Source organism: Podarcis vaucheri (assembly GCF_965113315.1).
Source record: "Podarcis vaucheri genome assembly, chromosome: 6".
Taxonomy (NCBI): domain Eukaryota; kingdom Metazoa; phylum Chordata; class Lepidosauria; order Squamata; family Lacertidae; genus Podarcis; species Podarcis vaucheri.
This window is the reverse complement of record NC_138764.1, coordinates 62217322-62242403: the sequence shown is the minus strand read 5'-3', so window position 1 is coordinate 62242403 and position 25082 is coordinate 62217322. Positions and strand designations below refer to the sequence as shown.

Here is a 25082-nt window from a genome sequence, read left to right as displayed (position 1 = left end):
CAGAGCTCGCCGACCTGACTGGAAGAGTCCGTGACCAGAAGGAGGAGGAGTACCAGGACGATGGGATGAAATTCAAAGACTATTTAGTTAAATATGCTGAAATAACTTAATTGGAAAAACTTGCAAATACCAGATAGGCTTAGGATTTAAATATGCAATGTTAAAGATTAGTATGTTTAAAGTTAAAATGAAAAGGAAGAAAGATGATAAGTGACTAAGTTAATTTTATGAGAAAATTAGTTTTGGAAAACTGTTACAATGATATACAATGAAACTAGCCAGGGGGATTCGAGGAAGTCATTTAACAATGTCACTAAGATTGGATTAAGTACAGTTAATATGTAAGTTTGTTTGTTTGTTTAAAATTTGGGAAAATCAATAAAAAAAATTGAAAAAGAGAGAGAGAGAGAAGGTGATTGGGCCGCCCCACGGGCCTTAGGTTGCCTACCCCTGATCTAGGTAGTCTAAGTCATTTAACCGTACCCTTCTTTCTATTAGCAATATTCAGTGGTGAGTGCCAAACGAAGCAACTCTATCCTCCAAACCATGCTTGACACATCGAAAGATTTCAGACAACTGACCAAATACACTGAGGGCTGAAGCCGTGCTACAGCTAGGCTGGACCTTAGGGATGTCATTTCCTACTATAAAAAACTTAAGGGGCAACCGGCCAGGCATGTACATAGTTACAAGTACTCATTTTATTATTTTTACTTTATATTGTGCTTATTCCAAAGTAAATGTGTTTAGCATCAGGATAGCAGATGCCAGCCCCACGTATTCCTGTAGCCATGACTGGGCTATGATTTAAGTGAGTATAAAATGTGAAACCGCGCATGCTCAGATTATTTCTCTTTAACAGGGCTGACAACCTGTTTTCTGCTCTAACACATCAGGACTGCTGAAGCAGTTATAAAGCATGGAGTAGTGGTGGGAGAAATGTTACTTTCACAACTGAACATGGCTATCCAAAGCCTTTGCCCCCCCCCCCCAATAAAACCATTAAGTCCTGGGATTAAAATTTCCTCGCTGCACCACGGGGCTCAAGGACTCTCTCCCCTCGTAATACATTACTCAATGTATTAAACGCTCAAAACACACTTGGGTGTTTTGTCTGGACCAGCAGACTATGGTTTGGATGAGCCCTCCAAACCAGGATTGGAAACCACTGTTTGGAAGGCTTGCTCAAACCAGTTTGCTGATTTAGACAGAAAAAAACATAAAATGTGAGAAGTCTGCAAGGTTCCAAGTTCATGGGAGAGAAGGTGGGTCCACTAAATAAGTATCATCCACGCAATGGAGCACCACAATTCCACCTACAGAACAGTGAAACAAAGGCTCAGAAAACAGAATTTGAGATGCTACAACCAAAGCCCAGTACATAATTAACTGATCCATACAAGTCCCCAGCATATGATTCTCCCCAAAGGTGTCCTGTCCACATTCATACATGGAGCATTTTGCTGAAAGGCTGAAACATAATGCATTGTGTTGATACATGCCTTGCTTCTTGTTAGGCACATTAAGCAAGGAAAAGTAATTATACTGTATGATTACACTAAGATAGCAGACCTTGTAAACATAAATCATGAGACAGCATTATACGGTTGGCATGTCTTTGAAGTTCATAAAATATGTGATGTATAGTTTTTTTCCTACCATTAAGAGGACTCAGTAAGCTAATTCCACTCTCATCTGCATTCCTCTGAATAACCAGTCATTAAATGAAGCTCCCACTACTTTCTTGGACCTGATAAAGTCAGTTTGAACACCCCTAAAGTCATGGGAACAGAGAGGAGCAGGTTCTGAACTCTCCTGAGGTCTGCTGGGGCCAAATATTAAAAATGAAGCATCTGACAGAACTTTCTGTGTTCAAAACTTGCTGTCTAACCCTAACCTGTTTGTGGATTCATCCCGATTTGTTTGCAAAGAGGTTAGATGACATTGCATCAAGACCAAGTGTTTTCTCCCATTTTCCAGTGCGTTTTCTCCTCGTTTTCCTTATCACAAAACGGCTGCTCTTTGGAGGAAATAGGTTTGTGGCACAAGACCTTCCAATCAACTATAATCGTGGAACATGAATTTCCTTATATATTGACTAAATCCCCCCTGAAAAATGTCTGGAAGCGTCCTGTGTCTCTTGCTGCTTTTTACAATCAGATTGTGGTCCTCTGATTTAACACTGACAAACTGATTACTATAAACGAGGCTCTGCAAAATCAAATGCCTCCCTAAAACTTATATTTCCTTCACATATTTTGTTAAATTACTGTTGTCTTCCCTAAGATGCAAGTTTGGTTTTAAGTAAGGCCTCAAACTGTTTTTCTATGGTCCAGGGATGCCAACTCCTGGGGACCCAAACCATTTGACCCCTCCATATTTTGGCGTGGCTTAAGTGGCCAGCTCCTTCTCCTACACCTTCTGCCACGGAAGGGAAGGAGAAGGGAAGCAGGTCCTAGCTGGTGGCGGCAGCAGGACCTGCAAGAGGTGCTGCCAGCCAATGAAGCTGCCCTACTGCCATGTTTAGCACCCCCAAGCTCCTCTGCACCATGCATGCATGTAGTGTCGCAAGTGTGAAGCCAGGCCCTCCGAATCACCCTCACAAGTTGGCACCTCTGCTATGATCTATCCTGGAAAAACATTAAGATTAGTGATTACTGCATATACTTAAGTCTGCATATGGGGGGGGCAGTCATTAACGTGCTAACTTACAGCTAGGGTCTTGCATCATTAATTAAATTTCTACATAAATTGATGACACATTAGTCATAAAAGCTAATAAGCTACCTTCTCTCCACCCCCACCTCCGCAAAGATAGAAACCTGCACTTTTCTGCGTGCTGTTTTTAACTAATTAAAACTATCCTTAAAGTATTAACACTCAGTTGAATAAAGCGAGAGTTGCAAGAGCTCGAGGATGGAAAAGAAGCCCATGATGTTTGCCGCGTAAGCTGAAGAGAAGCCAGCACACTGAGGCTAGTTTTAAGATTGTGCAGACAGAGTACACTTTATTTACCATCATCGTAAGCTTCTCCTAAGCCTCTCTGGGGACTTATAACTTTGAAAATGAAGGTTTAAATTATTCTGGAATATTTTCCTATGTAGATTACTCCAATGTGCCTCTTTTTGTGTGTGGTGGTGGTAGTCAAAACAATATAACCCTTACACTTGGGAGACAGTAATGCCCCTCAGGACAGGATGATTCGAGGTGTCTGAACGTTTCGGTGTTACAAAAAAAAAAAGACTTTCAGCCCCTTTCCCAGCCCCCTCCCCCTGTTAAATCTAAGTACAGGCATGTTAGACGTCTTCAATCAAAGTTCTTCTTTGAACTGCTTCATGTTGAAATGTTTACGGTTTTATATTTCAGGGGTGCGGAAGACTATCATCATCCCATATGATTTTCTGAGTGAATAAGCAGGAGGAGGAGATAAAGGGGATGGGGGGGAGAGAGAGGTTACAGCAGGGGTCAGCAAACTTTTTCAGGAGGGGGCCGGTCCACTGTCCCTCAGAACTTGGGGGGGGGGCAGACTATATTTTGAAAAAAAAGAAAAGAACAAATTCCTATACCCCACAAATAACCCAGAGATGCATTTAAAATAAAAGGACACATTCTACTCATGTAAAAACGCTGATTCCTGGACCTTCCGCGGGCCGGATTGAGAACGCGATTGGGCTGGATCCGGCCCCCGGGCCTTAGTTAGCCTACCTATGAGTTACAGTAAGAGGTAGTGAGATGGGAGGGGGAGGAGTAGATCATGATGTATCTGCAATCAAGTGAATTATATTCTTTAAAAATTCCCTTGTTTGAGGCCCTGCAGGTGCTTTCTGACTTTAAAAGAACCCAACCCATTATCTCCCAAATCCATCAATGCTCTGCATCAGCCTTCTCATAATCATACTCTGCACCATTGCCTCTGGGAAGGTATAAATTGTAATGGGAGGCAGAGTCCCTTCAATTCCATTGAAACACAATCCACAGGAATATTAAGATTTTAGCATAGCCAAATTAATGATTTTAACAGTGCATTAACAATTTATTTGAGTTACTGGCTTACCATATCTAATTCTCCCTAGATCTTCCAAAATCTCATTTAGCTTCACTGCTTTTGGCACCAGAGGGATTTATATGCTAACTAGCATGTACAAAGGTGCATTTAAAAATTGTTAGCAGAAAATGTTCTTTTTGAACTCTGGGCCAAAGGGTTAACCCAATGCATTGTTATCTGTTTCTGAACACAGGGAGGTTGTCACTGGACTTCCTGATTTGAAGAAGATCTAAAGGAGCAGAATGCTTTGAGAAGATAAGCACTGAGTTGAATTAGTTGTGTATCTTACCACTGCTTATTTTCACAAAGATAAAACAGGGATCCAGCCTAGCCCAATAAGGGGGACAAAATGGTGATCAGGTGGCAAGCTGTAATGGATGGGTATTCCAGATATGAAGTGAGTCATCCATCCCCATCCACTACCTTAACACCACAATGTTAGAAGCAAACTTCTAACTATCTGAATTAGTCATTCCCAGAAGATGGGTTGACAGGTATCAGGACATCACAGGAACCTGGTGGGTGTGTTCTAAGTCTGTCATCAGAGAGAAAGCTGGGCAAAAATCTGCCCAAGTGGCCCTACTTTCAGAACAGGGAGGATTTGATAGATGCCCACAAAGGCAAAACGCTGCTGGCAGGCTTCACTGATGTAAACAACAGAAACCATGAACACGAGATATTTTCCCCCATCCATGTTTGCCAAAGCATATCGACTCCAACGTTAGTAGAAATGTTATCATCACCATACTCACTTCCAGATGAAGCCTGGCCTAGTAAGATAAAATCCACTTACTCCAAAGGAAGGCCAGTCTACATGATTTGTCAGTTTGGGTTCAATTGCAACCTATTTGAATTGTCAAAGTTTGCACATTAAGCATAAAAAAACACCCCCAAACATTTTTCAGATTTTTCTGGCCACGAGGTTGAAGCACTGCCTCATCTTTTAGCCAGTCCTTCTGCTTTTCTACATCTGTGAACAGCCACACAAAATTCCACTTTCTGAGCACTTTGCCTCCAAGTTTATGAAATGGAAACAGAATGTGCTGGACATTCAACACTTACAATTCTTTGTTACCATCTTTTGTTGTCTGTTTATGAAATCCAGATTACGTGGGTTTATATAATTCTGCCCACCATTCCAAAACTGACCCAGCAAGTTTAGTAGCGATCCAACCATTCTTGTACCCCCTGGCTTCTCTTGAAAGAGTGCTGGAGAATGATTGAAATAAAGCTGTTTCTTTCAGACTAAACAACCAGTGGGAAATTCATAATGTTATTAAGAATGTCAGCAAGGAGCAGTCTAATATTCCAAATAAATCAGTGAGCCAAACAAATCCAAGAATCATTGTTGTTTTAAATTGTTTATTAAAATGTAGGCAAATCCTGTAACATATAGCTGTGATGCCTACAGTACTGCTGTGACTGGGCAGTAGACAGGTGGAAGCTGGACAGATTTATAATTTGAAAGCCTGCTCAGCAATGGATGAGGGCTAATTTGATGGTCGGAGGGTGAGGGATAGACCAGCCTCTTCCCCACCCCACCCCTCAAAGTTTCATAGCTGCCACGTTTCATAACCAGAGGCACTGCTTCTTCCATATCCTCTTTTGAGCCATGGAGCCAGCAATCTGCATGAGGCCAGGTGTGACCCTGGGGCCCCCACTCTCTGATTCTTGAAGGTAGTGGGCAAACTTTTCATAAGAGCCACAATGCCCAGCTGTTGCACAACAATGTAGGTGGAAAAAATAAACATGCTTCCTAAGAATCTTATTCAGCTCAAGTGTAAACCACTTTTTTCCCTGGCACCTTTTTTCTTACCTCCTTTTTTTACTGTAAATTAATCATGTTCTTTAAGTTTTAAATCTTAAGGGTGGATCTCACATACAGAAAGTTGTGGAACTGGAATAAAAAGGGACAGAGCAAAGAGGAGGAAATGTTGCTTCCCCCCCCCACCTCCCCACATCCACATCATCCACACACTGCTATCTCACCCCCATTCAGCTAAGAGATCTGCGCACAGAGATCCGCAGAGGGCTGCATATCCAAATGCAGGTACCACTAAAAGCAGGGTAGGCAAACTGCAGTAGCATGGATGGGCATCGATCTGGCTGATCCTCAGTTTCTGATCCAGTAGGTCACACATGCTCAGAAGCACTGTTCCAGCCTGCAGATCTCCAAGCAGAGGGTCAGGGCAGTATGGAGCAATCTCTGGAACCAGTTACTGCATCACCTCTGCTTGAGTTCACCCTTGTTTTGGCCTCGGACCACAGAGATGCAAACAGCATGGTTCCTTTAGGCTGCAATCCTAGATCCACTTACCTGGGAGTAAGTCCCATTGAACTCGAACGAGACTCACTTATGAGTGGACATATATAGGATTGTGCTGTCAGCTTCACTGCCAACCCCACCAGTTGCTCTCTACTGCCAACGTTTGGCGACACTGGAAAGGCAGTGTGCATGCACCACACTTGGCTCTCTCCTTCTTTTGAGGGATTAGGAAAAGCGTGCCATTTTGATTCATAATCACAGCGGTTTCCAGAAGGACGGAGAGGACAAAGAGCCTCAAGTTCAAACTTTTTGTGTGTGGCTATCGCTCACTCCTCCCCAAGTAAATATCGTTCTCATGAACAGCAGCAAGTGTGCTAGCAACAGAATCAATGTACACGTCTTGCAAGATGAGCTACTGTTCTGGGTATTTTGAAATAGAATGACCTCAATACATCAGGAATATTTTTTAAAAAAATAAAATAAGAAAGAAAAATGGTCAGGATCCCCAGCCAATGTATTGATGATGATGATGATGATGATGGTGATTTGTTGTTGTTGTTTATACTACTTAATATATTAAGTATATCTCTAAGCAGTGTACAGAAAACAGAAACAACAACAGACAGCTTAAGGTATTATAAAAATACACGCTTATGTATAAAAAGTTTAAGTTATTGATATTGGTTTAGATAGGTTAGTAACTTTGTACTAATGTAAGTCAGCATTGTTCCACTGAAATGTCATTTCAGATCTCTTCTACTGGAAACTGAGGCAGTGGCTGTTTTTAACCTGCTCATTTTTAACCAACCAAGAATCTAGCCCAGCTCCACATCACATTCTCCTCCCCTTCTTCCCCTGAAGGTATCCGTCAAGTCTCTACAGGATGGAATTTTGCTTTGCTATTTTAGCATAAATCTGGCCAGGGCTTCAATGGAATTTGAAACCAAAAGGCCTTAATAAATAAATATTGTGATAAGGGTATGAAAGCAATGTATGAACCAAAGATAATCAGAGAGGAGAGGAAAGCCTGAGCATTCCTTTTTAAGCTAAAAGCATACAGCTTTACATGAAGCCAGGTCCTCTCTTTATTGTTTTTATTTTGTCCTGTATAAAGAACACACTCTTCTACTTTTCCAGTCTGACTTCCTTTATCATCTATTGTGTGTTTGCTTTCATTATAAAAAAGAGATACTTCTAAAGATATGTCACAGTAACCTTGAGAGTGCTTCCCCCTCAAAAAACAAACAAACAACTTTTTAGGAGAAAGGGAAGAGGTACAAGCCCCATGGCTAATATATTGTCATATCACCTAATACTTATATGGTGGAGTCCTTTAAAACATCTCCAGATCATTCCCCTACTTCCATCACATGCTGTTCCGTCCATTTCATCTGGAGGTGATATGCTACTATTACAGCAAAAGGAAAACTATAAAGAGATAGGCTATATAATTGTCCATGTGTGCATCTGCTTTTTTCATGCAGAGAGACTACAAAGTAATCAGGCAACTTGCAGGTAGACACATGCAAAATATGTCTCTTTGCTCCAAATATCTGTGTCTAGCTCTCAAGCTATATATGCGCAGCATACAATAACTCATCAGATTCAACAAAGATAATCACGCACATGCATGTCTCATCAATATTTCACAGGTAATTATTTCTAAAACCATTATTGATCCCATAACAGATAAGAGGAACCGGGGAAGGGGTTACAGATAACGATCTCCTCCTTTCTAGCTCATGGGAAACTTTTTACAATATGCACCCCCACAACCAAACAGCAATTTTAACAGAATCTCCGACAAAACACAGCTACTAAAAAAAGTTTAAAGGGTGGCAGTAAAAGGTCTGCATCAAATTAGGTATTTTGCTGATGCCTGCCAATCTCACTGGCTGACTAAAGGGTTAAAAATCGGGGGACGATGCATACATACACGGTTGGGGTAATAGGAGGGGGGGGGAGAGAGATTCTTCTTACCTTGACTGGCTTTAGCCATGGTGTTGCCACAGTACAGGAGAAAGGAAAGCGTGTACAATCCAACAATCTCCAGGGCCCCCATTACAATTGGCTTGTATATGCAGAAAGGTCGGGCCAGGAAAAGAGAGGGGGGGGTCTTCTCTGATGCTTTCAAACAACGCACTGAGCGCATGCAAACTTTAAGCCGAGAGAGAGAGAGAGAGAGAGAGAGAGAGAGAGGTCTACTCTTTCCTGGTGGTGTATACTGGAGAAAGCGCTTTAGGAGAAAAGGATGGCCAAATCTGCTCAGGATTCCGTTGGGTTTCCCTGATGCTACTTTAAGTAGGAAGGCAGACCCGCCGCGGTATCTTTTTTAAGTGGACTTGATCGTCCTTCTCCCTTCAGCTGCTTCCTTTTGGAAGAAGGAATCCCAGCCAGCTCCAGTTTGGTTAAAGAGGGGGAGAGATTAAAAAAAGCCACAGAGTGCCTTGCTCTCTAGTGCTGGGGACCTGTGAAAGGTCCATCCAAGCAACGCCCTTTCCCCCCACCCCTTTCTCTCTCTCTCTCTCTCTCTCTCTCCCTTTCTTTCTATTTGCCTTCGCCTGCTGCTGCTCCTGCCTCACTCCCTCCCACCCGCCCGGGCTGCGCTCAGCTCTGCCTGCAGGAATTTACAGTCTGCCACTGGGGGAGTCGGGCCAGTAGCCATGGAGACCGCTTCCCTGGGAGCAAGGAGGTCAGGCGAGAGACCATGTGCAATCAATGGATCAATGCAAACTCCCGTGCGAGCTCCAGACCCAACAAGCTCCCTTCGCAGGCTCTTCCCCCTACTTTGCCCGGCTCGGGAGGAAAGAGGGGAGGGGCATGAGAAAGGGGGATTGTGCTCAGAAAAGAGAATTAAGAAGGGAAGGAGAGGAGGGGGCGAGAAACCAGCTTGCAGATGCCATGACCTGCAACACTTTAGTCCCCCCCCCCTTCTCTCTCTCTCTTTTTACTTTTTTGGTGTGCCTAGGCTGAAGGCAAGAGACGTGCTCTCGGATCAATGCAAACTCCAGATCAAAGAGCCTTGGGCTCTCTCGCTCTCTCCCCCCCTATACGGCTAAGCGGAGGGGGAAGGGTGGGATTGCGAGGAGGCAGAAATAATTTTTAAAAAACAAAACAGAAACGCTCGACAAAGAGTCTTTGCCACGTTCTACTAAACTCCTCCAGGAATACCCCCCCGGGGGGGCGCGACTTCCCTCCTGAAGGAAGGTCACCATCACATTCCTTGTGCGTCCTTCTGGACCGGCCTTGATTTGCAATCCCTCATTAGTCAAACGATTTGTTACTATTGTTTTTAAAGAACGATCATTGCTGTCTTGGAGCCCAAGAGTTACATACAGGAAAGTCCGGGAGCAACCGGTGGTCTATTTCCCACAAAGAAATGCTCTAGCAGAGTTGGGCAGACTTCAGGCTTGTGGGATCTACCTGAACTGGGAGATCCACCAAGTGAAGCCAGGTGGAAAATGGTGTGTGTGGTGGTGATGGGGGACACGACATGCTTTTAGGAGCAAGAAACATTGTTTGCCTTTGAGTAGATGTTCAGCCCAGGAATTTGTCTGCAGTATCAGGACTGAACTCACAGGCCTGTCCAGATCTGCTTTTTCTGTGGGCTTCTCCAGACCTGCTCCTTGAGCATTCATCTTGATTTGCTTGCACAAAGCTTATGTGGAAGTTAGGCTATATCCAGTCTTTATTGAGCATTCTAATTTCTATGTAGGGTGGCTATAGGACAATGAGCTTCCGTTTGCTTGCACTGGTTTATACATCTCCCCATTAATCATTTGTTCATCCACCTTTCAGTGGATTTCTCCATCACTTTCTGAACCACAAAAGTGTGTGTGTGTGTTAATGGATATGTTCCATCAGAGCAACAGGGCACTTTAATTGTGCAAACCTACATTTCCACTATGCAACTGAACCCCCCCCCCAAAAAAAAATACAACCCAGAAGCAAGCTGTGTGTGTGGCTGGTATACAAGGGTCTGCACACATGTATGGTTTCATGCCATGTTTTTCCTAGCTGGAACACACCAGTGGGTAGTCATGGGTGAAATGTGTCCTTGCTGCGCGTTTGTCACTCCGCTCACCGCTTTGCTTAACATTCAACTTGGTGAACTCAAAAGCTTGCTCACTATTTTGTGACAAAAAAACATAAGAAGAATCTGCTGGATCAGGCCAATGGTCCCTTTGGTGCAGCATCTTGTTCTCACAGTGGCCAACCAGATGCCTCTGGGAAACTCACAAACAGGACACAAGAAGAAGAAGAAGAGTTTGGATTTGATATCCCGCCTTTCACTCCCCTTCAGGAGTCTCAAAGCGGCTCACAATTTCCTTTCCCTTCCTCCCCCACAACAAACACTCTGTGAGGTGAGTGGGGCTGAGAGACTTCAAAGAAGTGTGACTGGCCCAAGGTCACCCAGCAGCTGCATGTGGAGGAGCGGAGACACGAACCCGGTTTCCCAGATTACGTGACTACCGCTCTTAACCACTACACCACACTGGCTCTCATTTGCTTCTCCTCTGGGTTCCAGGATCTAGTATTCAGATGTTGTCTCTGACCATGGAAGGTAGAGCATAGCCATAGCAGCTAGTAACTGATGCTAACCTTGTCCTCCATGAATTTGCCCAAGCCTCTTTTAAAGCTACCCAAGTTAGTGGCCACCACTGCCTCCTGTGGGATCATGTGCCACAGTTTAACTGTGAAGAAGTACCGTATTTTTCGCTCTATAAGACACACCAGACCATAAGACGCACCTAGTTTTTGGAGGAGGAAAACAAGAAAAAAAATATTCTGAATCCCAGAAGCCAGAACAGCAAGAGGGATCTGGCTTCTGGGATAGCCTCTTGCTGTTCTGGCTTCTGGGATAGCCATTTGAAGCCTCTTCAGGGCAGAGGGATGAAGGCTCCCCCTGCCCTTAAGAGGCTTCACGCGGCTAAGCCAGAAGCTGCGCAGTGGGAGGAAGGCTCCCCCAAGAGCCACGCTCCCTTTAAAGAATGCGCGGAGGGCTTCTTCCTCCTCAGGGAAAAGCACCCAAGAGCCGCACACACGCTCCACGCGGCTCTTTAAAGGGAGCGTTGAGCAGAGCCTCCCGTCTGCATTCGCTCCATAAGATGCATACACATTTCCCCTTACTTTTTAGGAGGTGGAAAGTGCGTCTTATAGAGCAAAAAATACAGTACTTTCTTTTACCTGTCTTGAATCTTCCAACACACAGCTTCACTGGCGTACTAACATTATGAGAGAGGGAGAAAAAGTTTTCACCATCTACTTTCTCTGTGCCATGCATCATTTTATAAACTCCGATCACGTCTCCTCTCACTCCCCTTTTCTCTAAACTAAAAACTCCCCAATGCTGCAACCGTTTACTCACAGGGAAGTTGCCCTCCATTCCTTTGATCATTTTGGTTGCCTTTTCCTGAATCTTTTCCAACTCTGCAGTATCTTTTTTGAGGTGAGTCAACATTTCAGTTGGTCACGATTAAAGAGATTTGGAAAGTTTCAAAATAAAAGTGGCAGTTTTAACTATAAGACATGTACGTTAATGTAACTTACCTCCTCCTCCTCTATCTGGCGTATTGGGTGGATTTTCTCTGCAAAAGCCTGTCTGGCATGCAGAGTCCTGGCAAGCAGTGCCCAAGAGATGACATCATGGTCCCTGTCATGAAATATGTAGTAGTTATTGCTAAAGTGGCCTTTGAACTTCTGTCCTACTATTAATTTGTAAGTTTCAAGCTTGCTCACGCAAGGCAGAAAGTGGGAACGAGTTCTTTAAAAAATATTTGCCAATGTGAAGTTTTGCACTTGAAAAACAAATGAAAAAAAAGATGATGCATCTAAATCGGAGGTGTCAAATGTAAAGTCCAAGAACCACATCATGTCAATGGAGGTCCCCAATGCAGCCCTCAGCACCCTATCACAATTCATGCAAATGATCCTAACCCCTACTTTGAACTATTTCTGTGACAACTACCAGCAATTACAGCAATACTCATGTTAAGAAGAGAGAATTAGTAAAGGGTGAGGCCAGAAACGTCACACACAAGACCACATAGAACACAGTTTTCTAAACTGTGTGTCGTGACACATTAGTGTCGGCTGCAGTGTGTAGGTGTGTCACACAAACACTCCCGGTGTTCCTCCCGGGGCTGGAAAGGGGCTAGTTTAACCTCCAGTTTGCTAGTAAAATTGAATTACTGTGTTGTGAAATAATGCAAAGCTGAAATACTGTGTCACAAAATGCTGCATGTCTAAAAAGTGTGTCACCAACATGAAAAGTTTGGAAAGCTCTGACATAGAAGACTTAACAACAGAATGATTCTGGATGTTGTGAGCTCTTTCATCAGCTGCCTTCGGAGCTGAATATGAAAAGATGGGCTAAAATTTGTTAAAACAAACAGAGATTGCCTTACCTGGGGACTGAGTTTGCAGGCTTTGCAATGTGATTTCCCACATTTCAAGATATCATGTCCATTACCGCTTCTGTCCCTTATTTTAGAGGGCAGGGGTTACATGGGACAACAATAAGAATTATAATGGCCCGTTTTTGGAGTTCCTGCTTCACAGCTGTCAGAATAGATCTCATCCTGCTGGATCAAATAGGATCAGCTGTGTAATCAGATAGTGCAAAGATGAGCTGAAGGAACACATGTAACAAAGTGGCTGGAGGAAAATCAATAATATAGATTTTGTTGCCATTCAGTCAACAACACATAAGAACCTAGACCTCAGCAAGTTGAAGATCATGTGCTGATTGCCTTAACACTAGAAAAGTGTTTAGCTCTAGGCCAACTTCAGCTCTTTACAATCAATAGCAAAGCAATAAGAATCAATAGCAGTAGGACCCAGCAGTATCCCAGGGGACTATACCTATCAAGTTGATGATAGGTATAGAAAGACAAAGGTAGGATGGAGAGAGAGAGAGAGAGAGAGAGAGAGAGAGAGAGAGCGCTTGCAAGAAAAACAGAGTGGGCAAAGCAGTATTTGCAAGTAAAAGGGGATTTCTCTGGGTACATAAAATATATTGTATTTTTTATTGTTTTATCACATTTGAAACCATGAAATACAAATGCTCATCCATCCCAGCAATAAATGTGCAGCATGTTCTTACGCAAGACTTCCTCCAAATAATCCTGGAAACTGTGGCTTACCCCTTACAGAGCTACAATTCACAGCACCAAGAGGTCCATCTGTGATTTCCTAGCGGTGAGATCATTCCTCTTTGCTTATAAACATATTAATGAATCTAAACCACTCTGCCATGAAGACATCTTCATATTGATCGTTTCTTCACTGGCTGGTAAGTTTTTCTGCCGATGCCAGGATATTTATCTTTTGAGATCTTCTGTGCAAAGAAGAGTCAAGTGGTGTTATCTTCTGCCTTTAAACTTTTTGGATCACATCAACCACAGATGCTGCCTAGTGCCAGCATCAGTGCATGCAGAGACTTGCATCAGGACAAGGGGTTCATGGGCAAAAGCTCCTGAATGAAAGTCAAGCTAACCTATGAAATAGAAATCTTTATACTCTGTCGACAACATGGGACCTTTCTAGATGATAAGTGGGGAAAGCAGAATTTTTAATGGAATACTCACAATATCTTCATTCATAGTACAATAGTATGTCCTCACACAATTGGTGGAGTTAGTCATGTTGTGGGAAAAGTATAACCATGTTGGGCCCATGTTGGGTCAGGCATTACCTGTTTACCACATTTTTTTTGGAAGGGGAGCCTAAAATCACAGGAGGCATTTATTCCACTGCTGCAGAGGGGGACTGCTTAGAACCAAAAGAAACAACAACGAAAAGGATAGAAAAGTTATAGGGGATAATACCAGGAGATGGAATAGACTGATGAGAATTCTTTCCTCCTTTAAAGAAAAAAAAAGATATTCATGGAGCCACATTCCATACAGCACTGACTCCAAACAGACACAAGGAGGGAAGACAAGATCCAGAAGTCTCTGGGATAGTAGGGAGCGGGTTTCTCCCATCCCTACTTGGAGATGGCAGCAATTGAACCCGGAAACCTCTGCATACAAAGCAGATGCTCTACCACAAAATGCCAACTCTGAGTACCTCTGAATACCAGGTGCTGGGAGGGACATAGTGGGAAAGGCAGGGTTTGGTCTTCATGGCTTATGGGTTTCCTGGAGGCATCTGGATGACAGCTGTAAGAAACAGGTTGCTAGATTGGTCTTTGGACTGATCCAGGGTATAGTCTTAACACAAAGCTACATCCTTACTGAAGCTAAGCTGGTCTGGTCAGTTTCTGGATGGGGAGAACTATATGTAACTTTGGGCTCTATGAGATAGAAGCATCCTTCGGCCCTATGACAGAGGAAAGGCAGGATATAATTGTAAGAAAACTAATACTGAAAAAAGAAGCCTTGTTAAAAGGGCTCCATGTTGACACCAAAGTATGAAGGTATCTGAGCCATACATTTGCTTGACTCAAGTTTCGGTGCTGTCGTGCATGGGCCGTTAGTCCTGCTGGCTCCAAGTCTCTGCATGCATTCATGCCAGCATTAGGAAGCATCTGCTGTCAACGTGATCCTACAAGGTCAAAGGTAGGACGTACAACACCGCTGACTTCCGCAACCTGATAGTGCAAAAGATTTTTGTTTCCTGGAAAACCCTTCTTCGCTTGCCACGGCTTCTTTGCCCCTCCCCTGCACCAATTCTTCCTGCAAAAATTTCCCGGCAACAACGGACTGCGGTTAAGTGCCGGGGGGGAAATAAAGTGACATTTATCACAACAGATGGGCTGCTGAGAGAATGATGTTTGGATTCCCGCAACAACTAAGTAACAACTGCATCAGCCCATGATCTCTGACATTTCAGCACACTTTCCGAATCTGACCTTTTCCCCAGCAGCTACAAAATGGTTGTTGTCTCCACTCCCGTTGGTTCTTCTCTGTGGCTATTGACAGATATAGAATGGAAATCTCACAGTACAAGCTATTCAAGATGCTTCAGAGATTAGAGCTGTTGATGGAAGTTCATGTAAACATCCTAAAAACAATAAAGGAAATAGTTTTGATTTTCCACATTATTCATAAATAATCTATGAATGGGGGGGAGATAGGGTGCATCTGTGTTACGCATATGTTAAGGATATGTCCATGCTAAGTGGTGTGTGTGTGACTGCATGTCTTTGTGTGGCACCACACTCTGGGAATTTGATTTCATGGTAATGTGGCCTTCAGCCCCCAAAAGATTATCATCTCATTGCCAAAACCCCACCAGTTATTCTGACTAAATTGATTATCGTGTGTGTGTGTGTGTGTGTGTGTGTATAAAAGAGAGCGGGTGGCGATGTGGTCTAAACCACTGAGCCTCTTGGGCTTGCCGATCAGAAGGTCGGCAGTTTGAATCCACATGACAGCGTGAGCTCCCATTGCACTGTCCCAGCTCCTACCAACCTAGCAGTTTGAAAGCACACCAGTGCAAGTAGATAAATAGGTACCACTGTGACAGGAAGGTAAACGGCATTTCCATGCGCTCTGGTTTCCGTCACGGTGCTCCGTTGTGCCAGAAGCAGTTTAGTCATGCTGGCCACATGACCCAGAAAGCTGTCTTTGGACAAACACTGGCTCCTTTGGCTTGAAAGCAAGATGTGCATCACACCCATATTTGACTGGACTTAACTGTCCAATGGTCCTTTACCTTTACCTTACCTATAGAAGCAATATAGCTCTACTGGGGGACAAACAACAGGAGAGGGTTGTTCCCTTCATAGCCAACTTGTGGGTCTTCCAGAGGCATCCAGATGACCACTACTGAAAACAGAGTACTAGTCCCAAGCTGCAACCCTGTACCCATTTACCTGGAAGTAAGCCCTCTTGATCTCTATTGAGTAGACATGTCTAGAATTGCATTATACATGGAGCTTTGATCCAGTACAGCAGGATTCTTCTTACATCCTTTCACTTGTTATTTTATTTGTTTAATAAATTTATGCCCATCAGTAAATAGCTCCAGAATACACACACACACTAGATAGATAGATAGATAGATCTTGCTGCTCCCTCTCCCTACCCACCACTCAGCTCATTTTAGATGGAGACACTCAGAAGAGGGTCTCCAAAGATAATGGAATAAATGGTTCTTCAGGTATCTAGATCTCAAGCCATGCAGGGCTTTAAAAGTAAGCATCAGCACTCTGAAATTGACTCAGAGTCTGAGTGAGAGACAGTGCAGCTCTTTAAGCACAGGTGAGATATGTTGCCAATGACCAGTCCCAGTTGGTACCGTAGCAGCTGCATTTTGGAGTAACTGCAGTTCCCAGCCTTCATGAGCAGCCCTTTGTACAATGCATCACAGTAATCTAACCAGAGGTTTACTAGAGCAGGGATAACTGTGGCTAGGTTTTCTCTGTTCAGAAGGGGCTGCAATTTGTACACCTATGTCAGTGAGTGGCAATCTCCAGTGGAATGGCTGGATCTACGAGCTTCTCTATTAATCATCACCTGGCCTGTTACTGTTTCCAAGCTTCTCTAAACTAGCATTTTTTCTCTGCCTCATTTGAATCAGATTTAAGAGAGGTGTCATCTGCATGCTGATGACACCCAACTCTAAAACTTCTGAGTTGTCTGATGTTAAAAATATCTTCTTAAATGATTCAGTCTCCTTTGGCAATAAAGACTAAAAGCAAGAGGTGTAAAAAGTCAGAGACCTCTTTGCATATTTTCTGCCTCATCTTTTATCATTTGCAGCACTTTTTCATATGAAAGTAGATGTTAACAAGCATATCCTTCGTCATTGCAATTATGATGCATCATTCATCATTGTAACAACCCATTTTACAAACGGGAAGCAGATGCCTAGAGAAGATGAAATTACAAGACCAGCAAGAGTGCCAATGACTGAGTAGAAAGTTTAAATTCATGTCTCTCCAAGCCCTTATTCAAGGATGCAAGGAATCTTCATGGTGGTGGCGGCGGTGGTGTTAGAAGTCTCCGTGACAACACTGTCTTACAACAACTTTGCCCATGTGGGTTTATACCCCTGTTCCTGCTCTTTGAGCTGCCTCCTTTTAAAGAGAATCATTGTGGTTACTGGAGTGCCTCTTGCTGGGTGCTATTAAACACATCCCGGGAATACATACAGTATTTGGTTAGCTTGCTCCTTGCTAGAGTGTTTGCCCCTGATACAAAACAGACTTCATTCCCCTTTGCATATGTAACCAGCAGTGTGGGAGCCACTTCTGTGTGGTGTAAACTTGTTGTGAAACAGGCCATGTGCATATAACATGATCACAGGGATGGGCTCTGAGTCCCCCCCCCATGCAATCAATGCTCTTCCAAGAGGGAGAGGGCCCATTGGATGGGACAAACTCATGCAGTCATCCCTCCCTACGTAGTTAACATTATTCACCAGCGATGTTGGATGGTGCTGTGTGCAAGTGGTTCCCACACTTGAAGGTGCACTTTTGAAGGCGGTCTTTGTGGTAAGAGGTTCAAATGATAGATGTAAAAATGCCTCCTTTATAGACTTTTTAGAGGATCAAAGTAACTCTGGGCGAAGTGCTGATACAAAACTCAGCTGGTTTACTCTCTCAAATATTAAACGTCACCCCACAGCTGGGTCTCAGTATAAGAATCATGTTGGCTCAACAAGAGAAGCCCCTGGGGCCATGACAACACCACTGAAAGATCCAAATAGGAAGCCATTCATTGTGTAAATATTAAATTTTCTGACAAGTTGTTGCCCCAACATTTTTGGATAAAACATACTCATTTTTCTTTTACATGGATGTAACTTTGCTTTAACCAATGATGGTTTGCTGGCTGAATTTGCTGCTGCCTGCTTTAGTTCAGAGCAGTATATGGCTCCCTCCATACACCGCAACTAGAGGAAAACTAAACAGTTTTTTTTTAAAAAAAGGAAATTTCTTCTAAATCTGGAAACAGACTTCAAGGCACAAGGGACAAGACCTTTAACTATGTTGATTTATATGCTGAAGTTATAAATTACACATTTACACACTAGTGTAAACACTCATAAAGCAGGCTTATATCCACAGTATTACATGCAATCAAATGCCAAAACACTAAACAGCTACATACATAACACTGGCTAGGAAAACACAGGGTATTAGCATTGCACTCCACAATCAAATTCAGAATCAATAGATGCACTGAGAGCGCCAGCTGCCACTCCATAGGGAAGTCAATAGGATTAAAATATTGATTCTAAATAGGCTGGGCAGTCTGAGCCTCATCTGATGTTAATTGTCTTTAATGTGTGATGAAAGCAATGAAACTTTGCTGAATCACACCAGCAGCTGATCTTGGCTCTTTGCATTTGGGACACATAGCTCCAAAGAAATAATCAGGCGGACGAGTTACATACACCTGCACTCTCCCCCCCCCCCCGGGAGAAAAGTCTTGCCATTTATTGCGACTATTTAGAAGGAGGAGTCAAAGCTCAGCTCATCCTTTGCAAGCAGAAGATCCTAGGTCCAATGCCTGGTGAAAATGATTTTACATTTAATTGACCTGTGCGTTTAAAGTCTTGAATGAGATACAGAAAGGCATGAAAGGAGCCTTATTCTCAGGATGTAGATTAATTTCTTATTTAGGTGTAGTGATAAGAACAGCTTACAGTGATAGGGACAACTTCAAGTGGCAATCTCAAACTCAGGTTAGGAAATACTTTTGCCTGACCCCAATCATAGTTGACAGTACGGAGGACTTTAGTACTGGTCTGTGAGCATTAGTTTCAGAATTCACCGTAAACAACATCTCAGCATCCATTGATGGTTACATCCTTTCCCTTTAATGCTGTCTCGAGTATTTCCTTGCCAAAATTCATACAGGAAAAATGATTGGGAAGGTCAGTAAAAATGATCTGGTAAGTGGAATACCTGCCATACAAGGAGAAATGGAAGAATAATGGGATTCCTAGCTTTGGAAGAAAATGCTACACCATCTGACAAAAATCTGTGAGATCAGTAATTATGTGAATGCAGCCCATGAACAAGAGACCCTTATTGAAAAGGTGAGTGTGTTTATACAGTGCAGTTTATATATGTAGAACAAATGGCCATGGGGATTTGATAAGGTCAAGACTGTGTATAACAGGATTGTTAAAGGGGTAAGACAAATTTATGGACAGGTCTATCAAAAGCTATTAGTGAAGAAAGATGAATTTTTCCTCTTGCATGTACAACTCTTTAAAAGCACATGCTTTTAAAAAGTTGTACATTCAACTGGAAACACTGAGCAATCATGAGCTCCCTAGTTCATGTCCCACTTCTTTTGGAGGGGCTTCATTTTAGAGGAAAAATTCACAGGAGGAATATAGTCAAGATGAAAAGCTCAATCCTACCATGTTTAAGTCCCACTGGAATTAATGGGGCTTACACCCAGATAAGGCGGTATAAGATAGCAGTCTTTGCCCTTAGAATCATTTATTACAGGGAATAATATGCACGTCAAAGAAAGAAAAAGTGAAGAAAGGAGAAAATTGTCCCAGTTTTACAGCTGGATTAAGGAATGGGGAAACTTGTCCAAGGCTGCAGTCCTAGGTACAATTACTTGGAAATGAGACCAAGAGAAATCAATTAAATCTATTTCAGACTACATATGCTTAGGGGCTCAGAGACTATGAGCAAAAACCAAATCTGACTTCCTCTACCACAGAACTTTATCCCACAGCTGTGCAAATTCAAAGCATTTTCAGCGACAAGATGAGACCCAAATTATTCAGTCCTCCTTAGCCTCTTAGGAGCAGTCACAGGGAAAAATCCAATCTCTGTGGCAGAATGGGGAAATATTGTTTTGAGGATGTTGTTGTTGTTATTCTTTTAATTGGCAGTTGTTCTCCCCACAAGAATAGTGTTGTGAGTGTGGGGGGGGGCTAGCCTGCATGAAGGCTGAATCTCTTGTCCTGGATCCAGCAAGGGTTACAGTCTAATGGAGAATTCAGTTGTGGAAATAGCAAGGCCCGCTTCTTGGTGAGTTAATGGGCCTAAGCATGATGTTCATGTAACAAAGGACAAATGAGTGAGTCCCCTTGCTCACCTGGCTGGTAGTGAGAAAGACAAAGACAAACACAGAGTTGTGTTTGTGAGCTGGGCTAGAAGCAGGCTGTTGGGAGAAGCAAGGGAGTCACAGCTCTACTTGACTACTGCTGGAATCCAAGGCTGGGGCTATGTGAAAAGCAAGAGCTTCTGGGGTAGTAAAGCTGTGAGCGCCTTCATCTTAGGCAGAGGTTGTATGTATACAGTCTCTACTGTCCCTCATTCCAAGGAAACCAACCCCAGAGTAAGCACCTGGAACCCCTAGCATCCTGCACTGCTCAGAGCAGTCATAGGCAAACTCTGGTCCTCCAGATGTTCCAGACTACAATTCCCATCATCCCTAGCGGTCAGGGATGATGAGAATTGTAGTCCCAAACACCTGGAGGGCTGGAGTTTGCCTATGCCTGGCTCAGAGACTGGGGTGGCATGCAACACTAGTTTCCGTGTGGTGAGGTGCTGAGAAGAACCCCAGATGCAGAATGGCAATTGCCAAGGTTTTCTAGCAGGAGAGAATGACTAGGCACAGGGGTCAGCAACCTTTTTCAGCAGGGGCCGGTCCACTGTCCCTCAGACCTTGTAGGGGGCTGGACTATATTTTTTGGGGGGGGGTATGAACGAATTCCTATGCCCCACAAATAACCCAGAGATGCATTTTAAATAAAAGCATACATTCTACTCATGCAAAAACACGCTGGTTCCCAGACCGATGGTGGGCCGTTTTGAGAAGGCAATTGGGCCGCATCCGGCCCCCGGGCCTTAGGCTGCCTACCCCTGGACTAGAGCATCCTTAGAAGGGAAATGCTCCTTGTCTTTAATGAATGAACAAACAGCAATGCCATGGGGGCAAAGTACATTTCATTTCCCATTAACAACTTGCAAATGCTTTTGATTCTCCTTTTTTAAAACCTGAAATTTTCCATTCTGGCTTGGGCTGGAAATTTGTTGGAAGAACATGGAGGTCAGGGCTGGCCCAACCATGAGGCAAGGTGAGATCCTCAGGTAGCAACGTCTATAGGTGCAGCAGATCCGGCCTCCAAGGAATGCATTGCCTGCTGCTTCTGCAATGCCAGTGATGGCTGCGGTGCGCTCCTTGGAGACGGGATCTGCTGCATCCTCGGCAGCCCCTCCCCTCCAAATACCACATCTACAGCAGCCTCATGGTGAATAGGAGGCAGGACTGGTCTTCTCCCAGTCCTAGGGAGGAAATGGCACAGGCTGTCCTCTGGGGTCTTCGGGGCTTAGCACTCACCCAGGGTGATTCAGACCAGACCCCCCCTCCCCGACAGCCTTTGATTCCCACTTTAACCATCGGGTAAGGTTAACTTCATCCCCACCTGAAATATACTCAGAGTCGCAAAGTGATTTCGTGCTCTTTATTCAGCTCATGGTGGTGAGGAGGAATGAATGAAAGTCCCCGCAAAGTATCTGCTTATATATATTATTTACACAATGGGCTGCACATGATTGGCTAATTCTGGAATTCTACTGTAAGCCAATCAGGTTGTGGATTCACTTATATCTGGAGCATGATTGGGTGGTTCCTGCCAACCAATCATACTGCTGCATTGTTCTTGGACCAATCAGACTGCTGTATTCTGAATCCTATTGTTCTAGGAACAATCAGACTGCTGCAATTTGGATCCTATTGTTCTAGGACCAATCAGACTGCTGCAGTTTGGATCCTAGTCAACTCAGTACATAACACCACCCCACCCTGTTCCTGATGTAGCTCTTCACTCCTCCTTGGCCCCTAGTGGACAGGGGCACACACACACCATTTTGTGGCTTGCTTCATGTGCCCAAATGTATTGGGCTGGGCCTGATGGAGATGATGCAATTAAAACAATGTAATTCTGCTGAATTGGAAGGGTCCAGCAGTTCAGAAAGCAACAACTCAGGCTAGATGAGTGTAAGACTGAAATGAAGGCATTCACCTAAGCACATGAACAGAGAAATGAGACCACATTCACTCCTTGGAGAGAGCTGCTTTTAACCACACTTTTGGAGAGGAAGGAAAGCTGGTCCAGCAGTATGCAAGTGGAGGATGGCTTTCATAGGCCAAACACATGCAAATTAAATGGATTCATATGAGCTACCAGCCGCCAGCACACCAGGTACTAAACCCAGGACTTCCTCCAAGAACTTATTGTAGACAACTGTCAGGTTGCAACAGCAGTCTCTTGAAGAGATTTCCTTCATTCCCTCTTCTTCAGCTTCTGCACTTGCAAATGTACTATTCATGGGAAAGGAAATAACGGCATGTAAAGCGAAAGGCTGCATCTACTGAAACACTTGAATCCTGTGCTCTAGCTCTGATTCAGAAATGTTTGAAGCATGCTTGAGCACATGCACGCAAGACTTCTGGTAAACCCAAGTAGGGCCCTTACACCGAATCAGATTACTGATTGCTAACGCAGAGGGCTTTCCCTAATGTCCTTCCTAAAATTCTTTTAACTCAGGTATGGAGAACATGTGGGTGTCAAAATTTCAGCCCCCATCACCCCTGAACACTGGCTAGAGAGCCACAGGTTCTCCACCCCTGTTTTATTGGGAGATGTCAGGAATAGAATTTGGGATCTTCTGGTTGCTCAGTCGCAGCTGTGATCTTTCCTTCAATTTAGCCTTAACCAGCAAGCTGTGTCTCCTGAGGCTGTTCCTACATTTGGCCCTGAATATGTTGCTAAACTACCATTCCCATCACCCCTGGCCAATGGCCATTCTTGCAGGGGCTGATGAGAGTTGTAGTTCAGCAACAACTGGCAGGACAAAGTTTCCATGCGCTGCTCTGGTTCGCCAGAAGCGGCTTAGTCATGCTGGCCACATGACCCGGAAGCTGTACGCCAGCTCCCTCGGCCAGTAAAGCGAGATGAGCGCTGCAACCCCAGAGTCTTTCATGACTGGATTTAACTGTCAGGGGTCCCCTTAACCCTTTACTTTACCTCATGTGTGGCTCCTGAGATGTTGTTGGGCTGCAACACCCATGAGCCCCAGCCAGAATGACCAATGGTTACAGATAGTGGGAACTTAGGTCCAGCAATATCCAGCAAGCCACGGGTTCTCTGCTATAACAAGGCTCACTGCAGCATAAGTTCATGTTTTTCCCTGCCTCACATAAAGTGAAACTGAAGGCTGACCACATATCTGGGAGCCTGCAAACTTCATCCAAGTTTGCTTTTTGGCCTGTCTGGAAGATAATCCCTTTCAAAGGCGGTTCATGAATCAATAGCTCTTAACAACTTGCAGTCAGAAATTATAAACAGTGACCAAAAGCAGCTAACTGAATGCTTGTTTACTGACATAGGAACTAGAACAGTTATTAGGTGTTGAGTGCAGGACTGCTGACTCCAAGTGTCCTAGAAAACATGAGTGGGGCCCATGGGATTGGTTTATCAATATGAGATTTTTAAAAGAAAGGCTATTTGCTTTATACTTTCTGAAACTTTAGGGTCTCTTTTCAGTCATAACATCTTGTTTTTCTTCTCAAGCAGGAAGGTTAGAAATGTGAGATTTGCTCAAGGGTGTGTTTAAGGCTGGGGCCATTAAAAAAGAAAAAAAAAGAAAGCTGAGATCTTGTGAGACTGTCTCTAAGAAATAGCTAAAAGTCCTCAAGATAAAATCATAGGATTTAGTAACCCTATAATTTCACATACCAAAAATTACATTTAATCAGCTAAAACAGGCAATATGCAAAAAAGCAAATGGCATAACTTGACTACCTCTAATTTTCGTTTCCCTCTTTTGCTCTAATAATATATATTTTCTAGTTATGCTCAGCAATGTTTTCAAATATGTTTATGACCTTAATCTGACCTGAGAAAGATCTGATTAAGTTTTTGCATCATAAACTTGAATGCAACATTTAGGCTGACTTGTAATAATTTTATTCTATGCTTTATCTTATATAGAAGTGTATTTGTGGGGAAATACCTGCTTATTTTTTAAAAGATGAGCTCAGTCCATTAGCCCTTTTAGCATAGGCTTAGCTAGAAATCCTTATACTTTGCCTCTTGTCATGTTATAGAATTTGTCACCCTTAACCTCAAAAGAAGAACATCACACTGAACATTTCCTTGGGGAAAACCTGTTGAAATCAGTGATGCTAAACAGGGATAGGATTGCCCTGTAACTAAGGGTGTTAATTTCACATTTTGTCATGGTTAGGCTCCAACCAGGATAATAAGTGAATGGGTGAACTTTAAAAGTTGAGATTAGAGATTGCATCCTGGGTGAATCTCTGCAGTATGTACTGTGGCAGCTGTCATACAATCTAGCATTAAGGGCAGTGTGGTGCATATGTGCAATGGCATGCAAGCACGAAGCTCAGAATGCAGTATTGGGTTCAGAATTCAGCTATCTAAGTATATCATTTTTAATGAGGTGAGGAAAGCAAGTTTCTAGTCCATATGGTTGCAAAGATTTGATTTTGATAGCATTTTCCCAACAACCAAGTTGAGCTCAAAGCAACTCACAACAATAGCAAAGATTAACAAATAAAAACATTTCCTTTTTGTGTTGTTGTTGACATCTGTCTCAAGAGACAATGGAGTGCACCTCCAGGGGTGAAGTCAAACTGCTGTGTTACCAGCACCAAAGTGACCTCCCGGGGTGCTAGAGAGGTCCTAGGCTGCCCAGATGACAAGACCCCACTCTTGGCCTCACTGATGTGGGCCAAAGGAAAGCAGAGCAATAAGTTTGACGCCAACTTCGCTGGATGAATCAAAACAATGTAAAATAGCAAAATCACAAAA

At 43.4% G+C, this 25082-nt stretch overlaps 1 protein-coding gene and 1 long non-coding RNA gene across 6 annotated transcripts in view; both read right to left on the bottom strand.

The window, feature by feature from the left end:
* The window catches only part of SCUBE3 (signal peptide, CUB domain and EGF like domain containing 3), a 110938-nt gene extending 102110 nt beyond the window's left edge, over positions 1–8828 (bottom strand). For 4 of the 5 annotated variants that reach the window (XM_082226835.1, XM_082226837.1, XM_082226836.1 and 1 more), the window contains exon 1: positions 8292–8827. In XM_082226835.1, coding sequence (XP_082082961.1) covers positions 8292–8463 — 172 coding nt within the window. In that variant the 5' untranslated portion in view covers positions 8464–8827. Of the gene's footprint in view, positions 1–8291 lie in introns of all 5 variants that reach the window. The other variant, XM_082226839.1, reaches the window with a different exon arrangement.
* Positions 8829–11863: 3035 nt separating this feature from the next.
* Positions 11864–25082, bottom strand: part of LOC309534625 — a 28062-nt gene continuing 14843 nt past the window's right edge. The window contains exon 3 of the long non-coding RNA XR_014220812.1: positions 11864–11964. This is a non-coding gene — a long non-coding RNA (uncharacterized lncRNA). The remainder of the gene's footprint in view (positions 11965–25082) is intronic.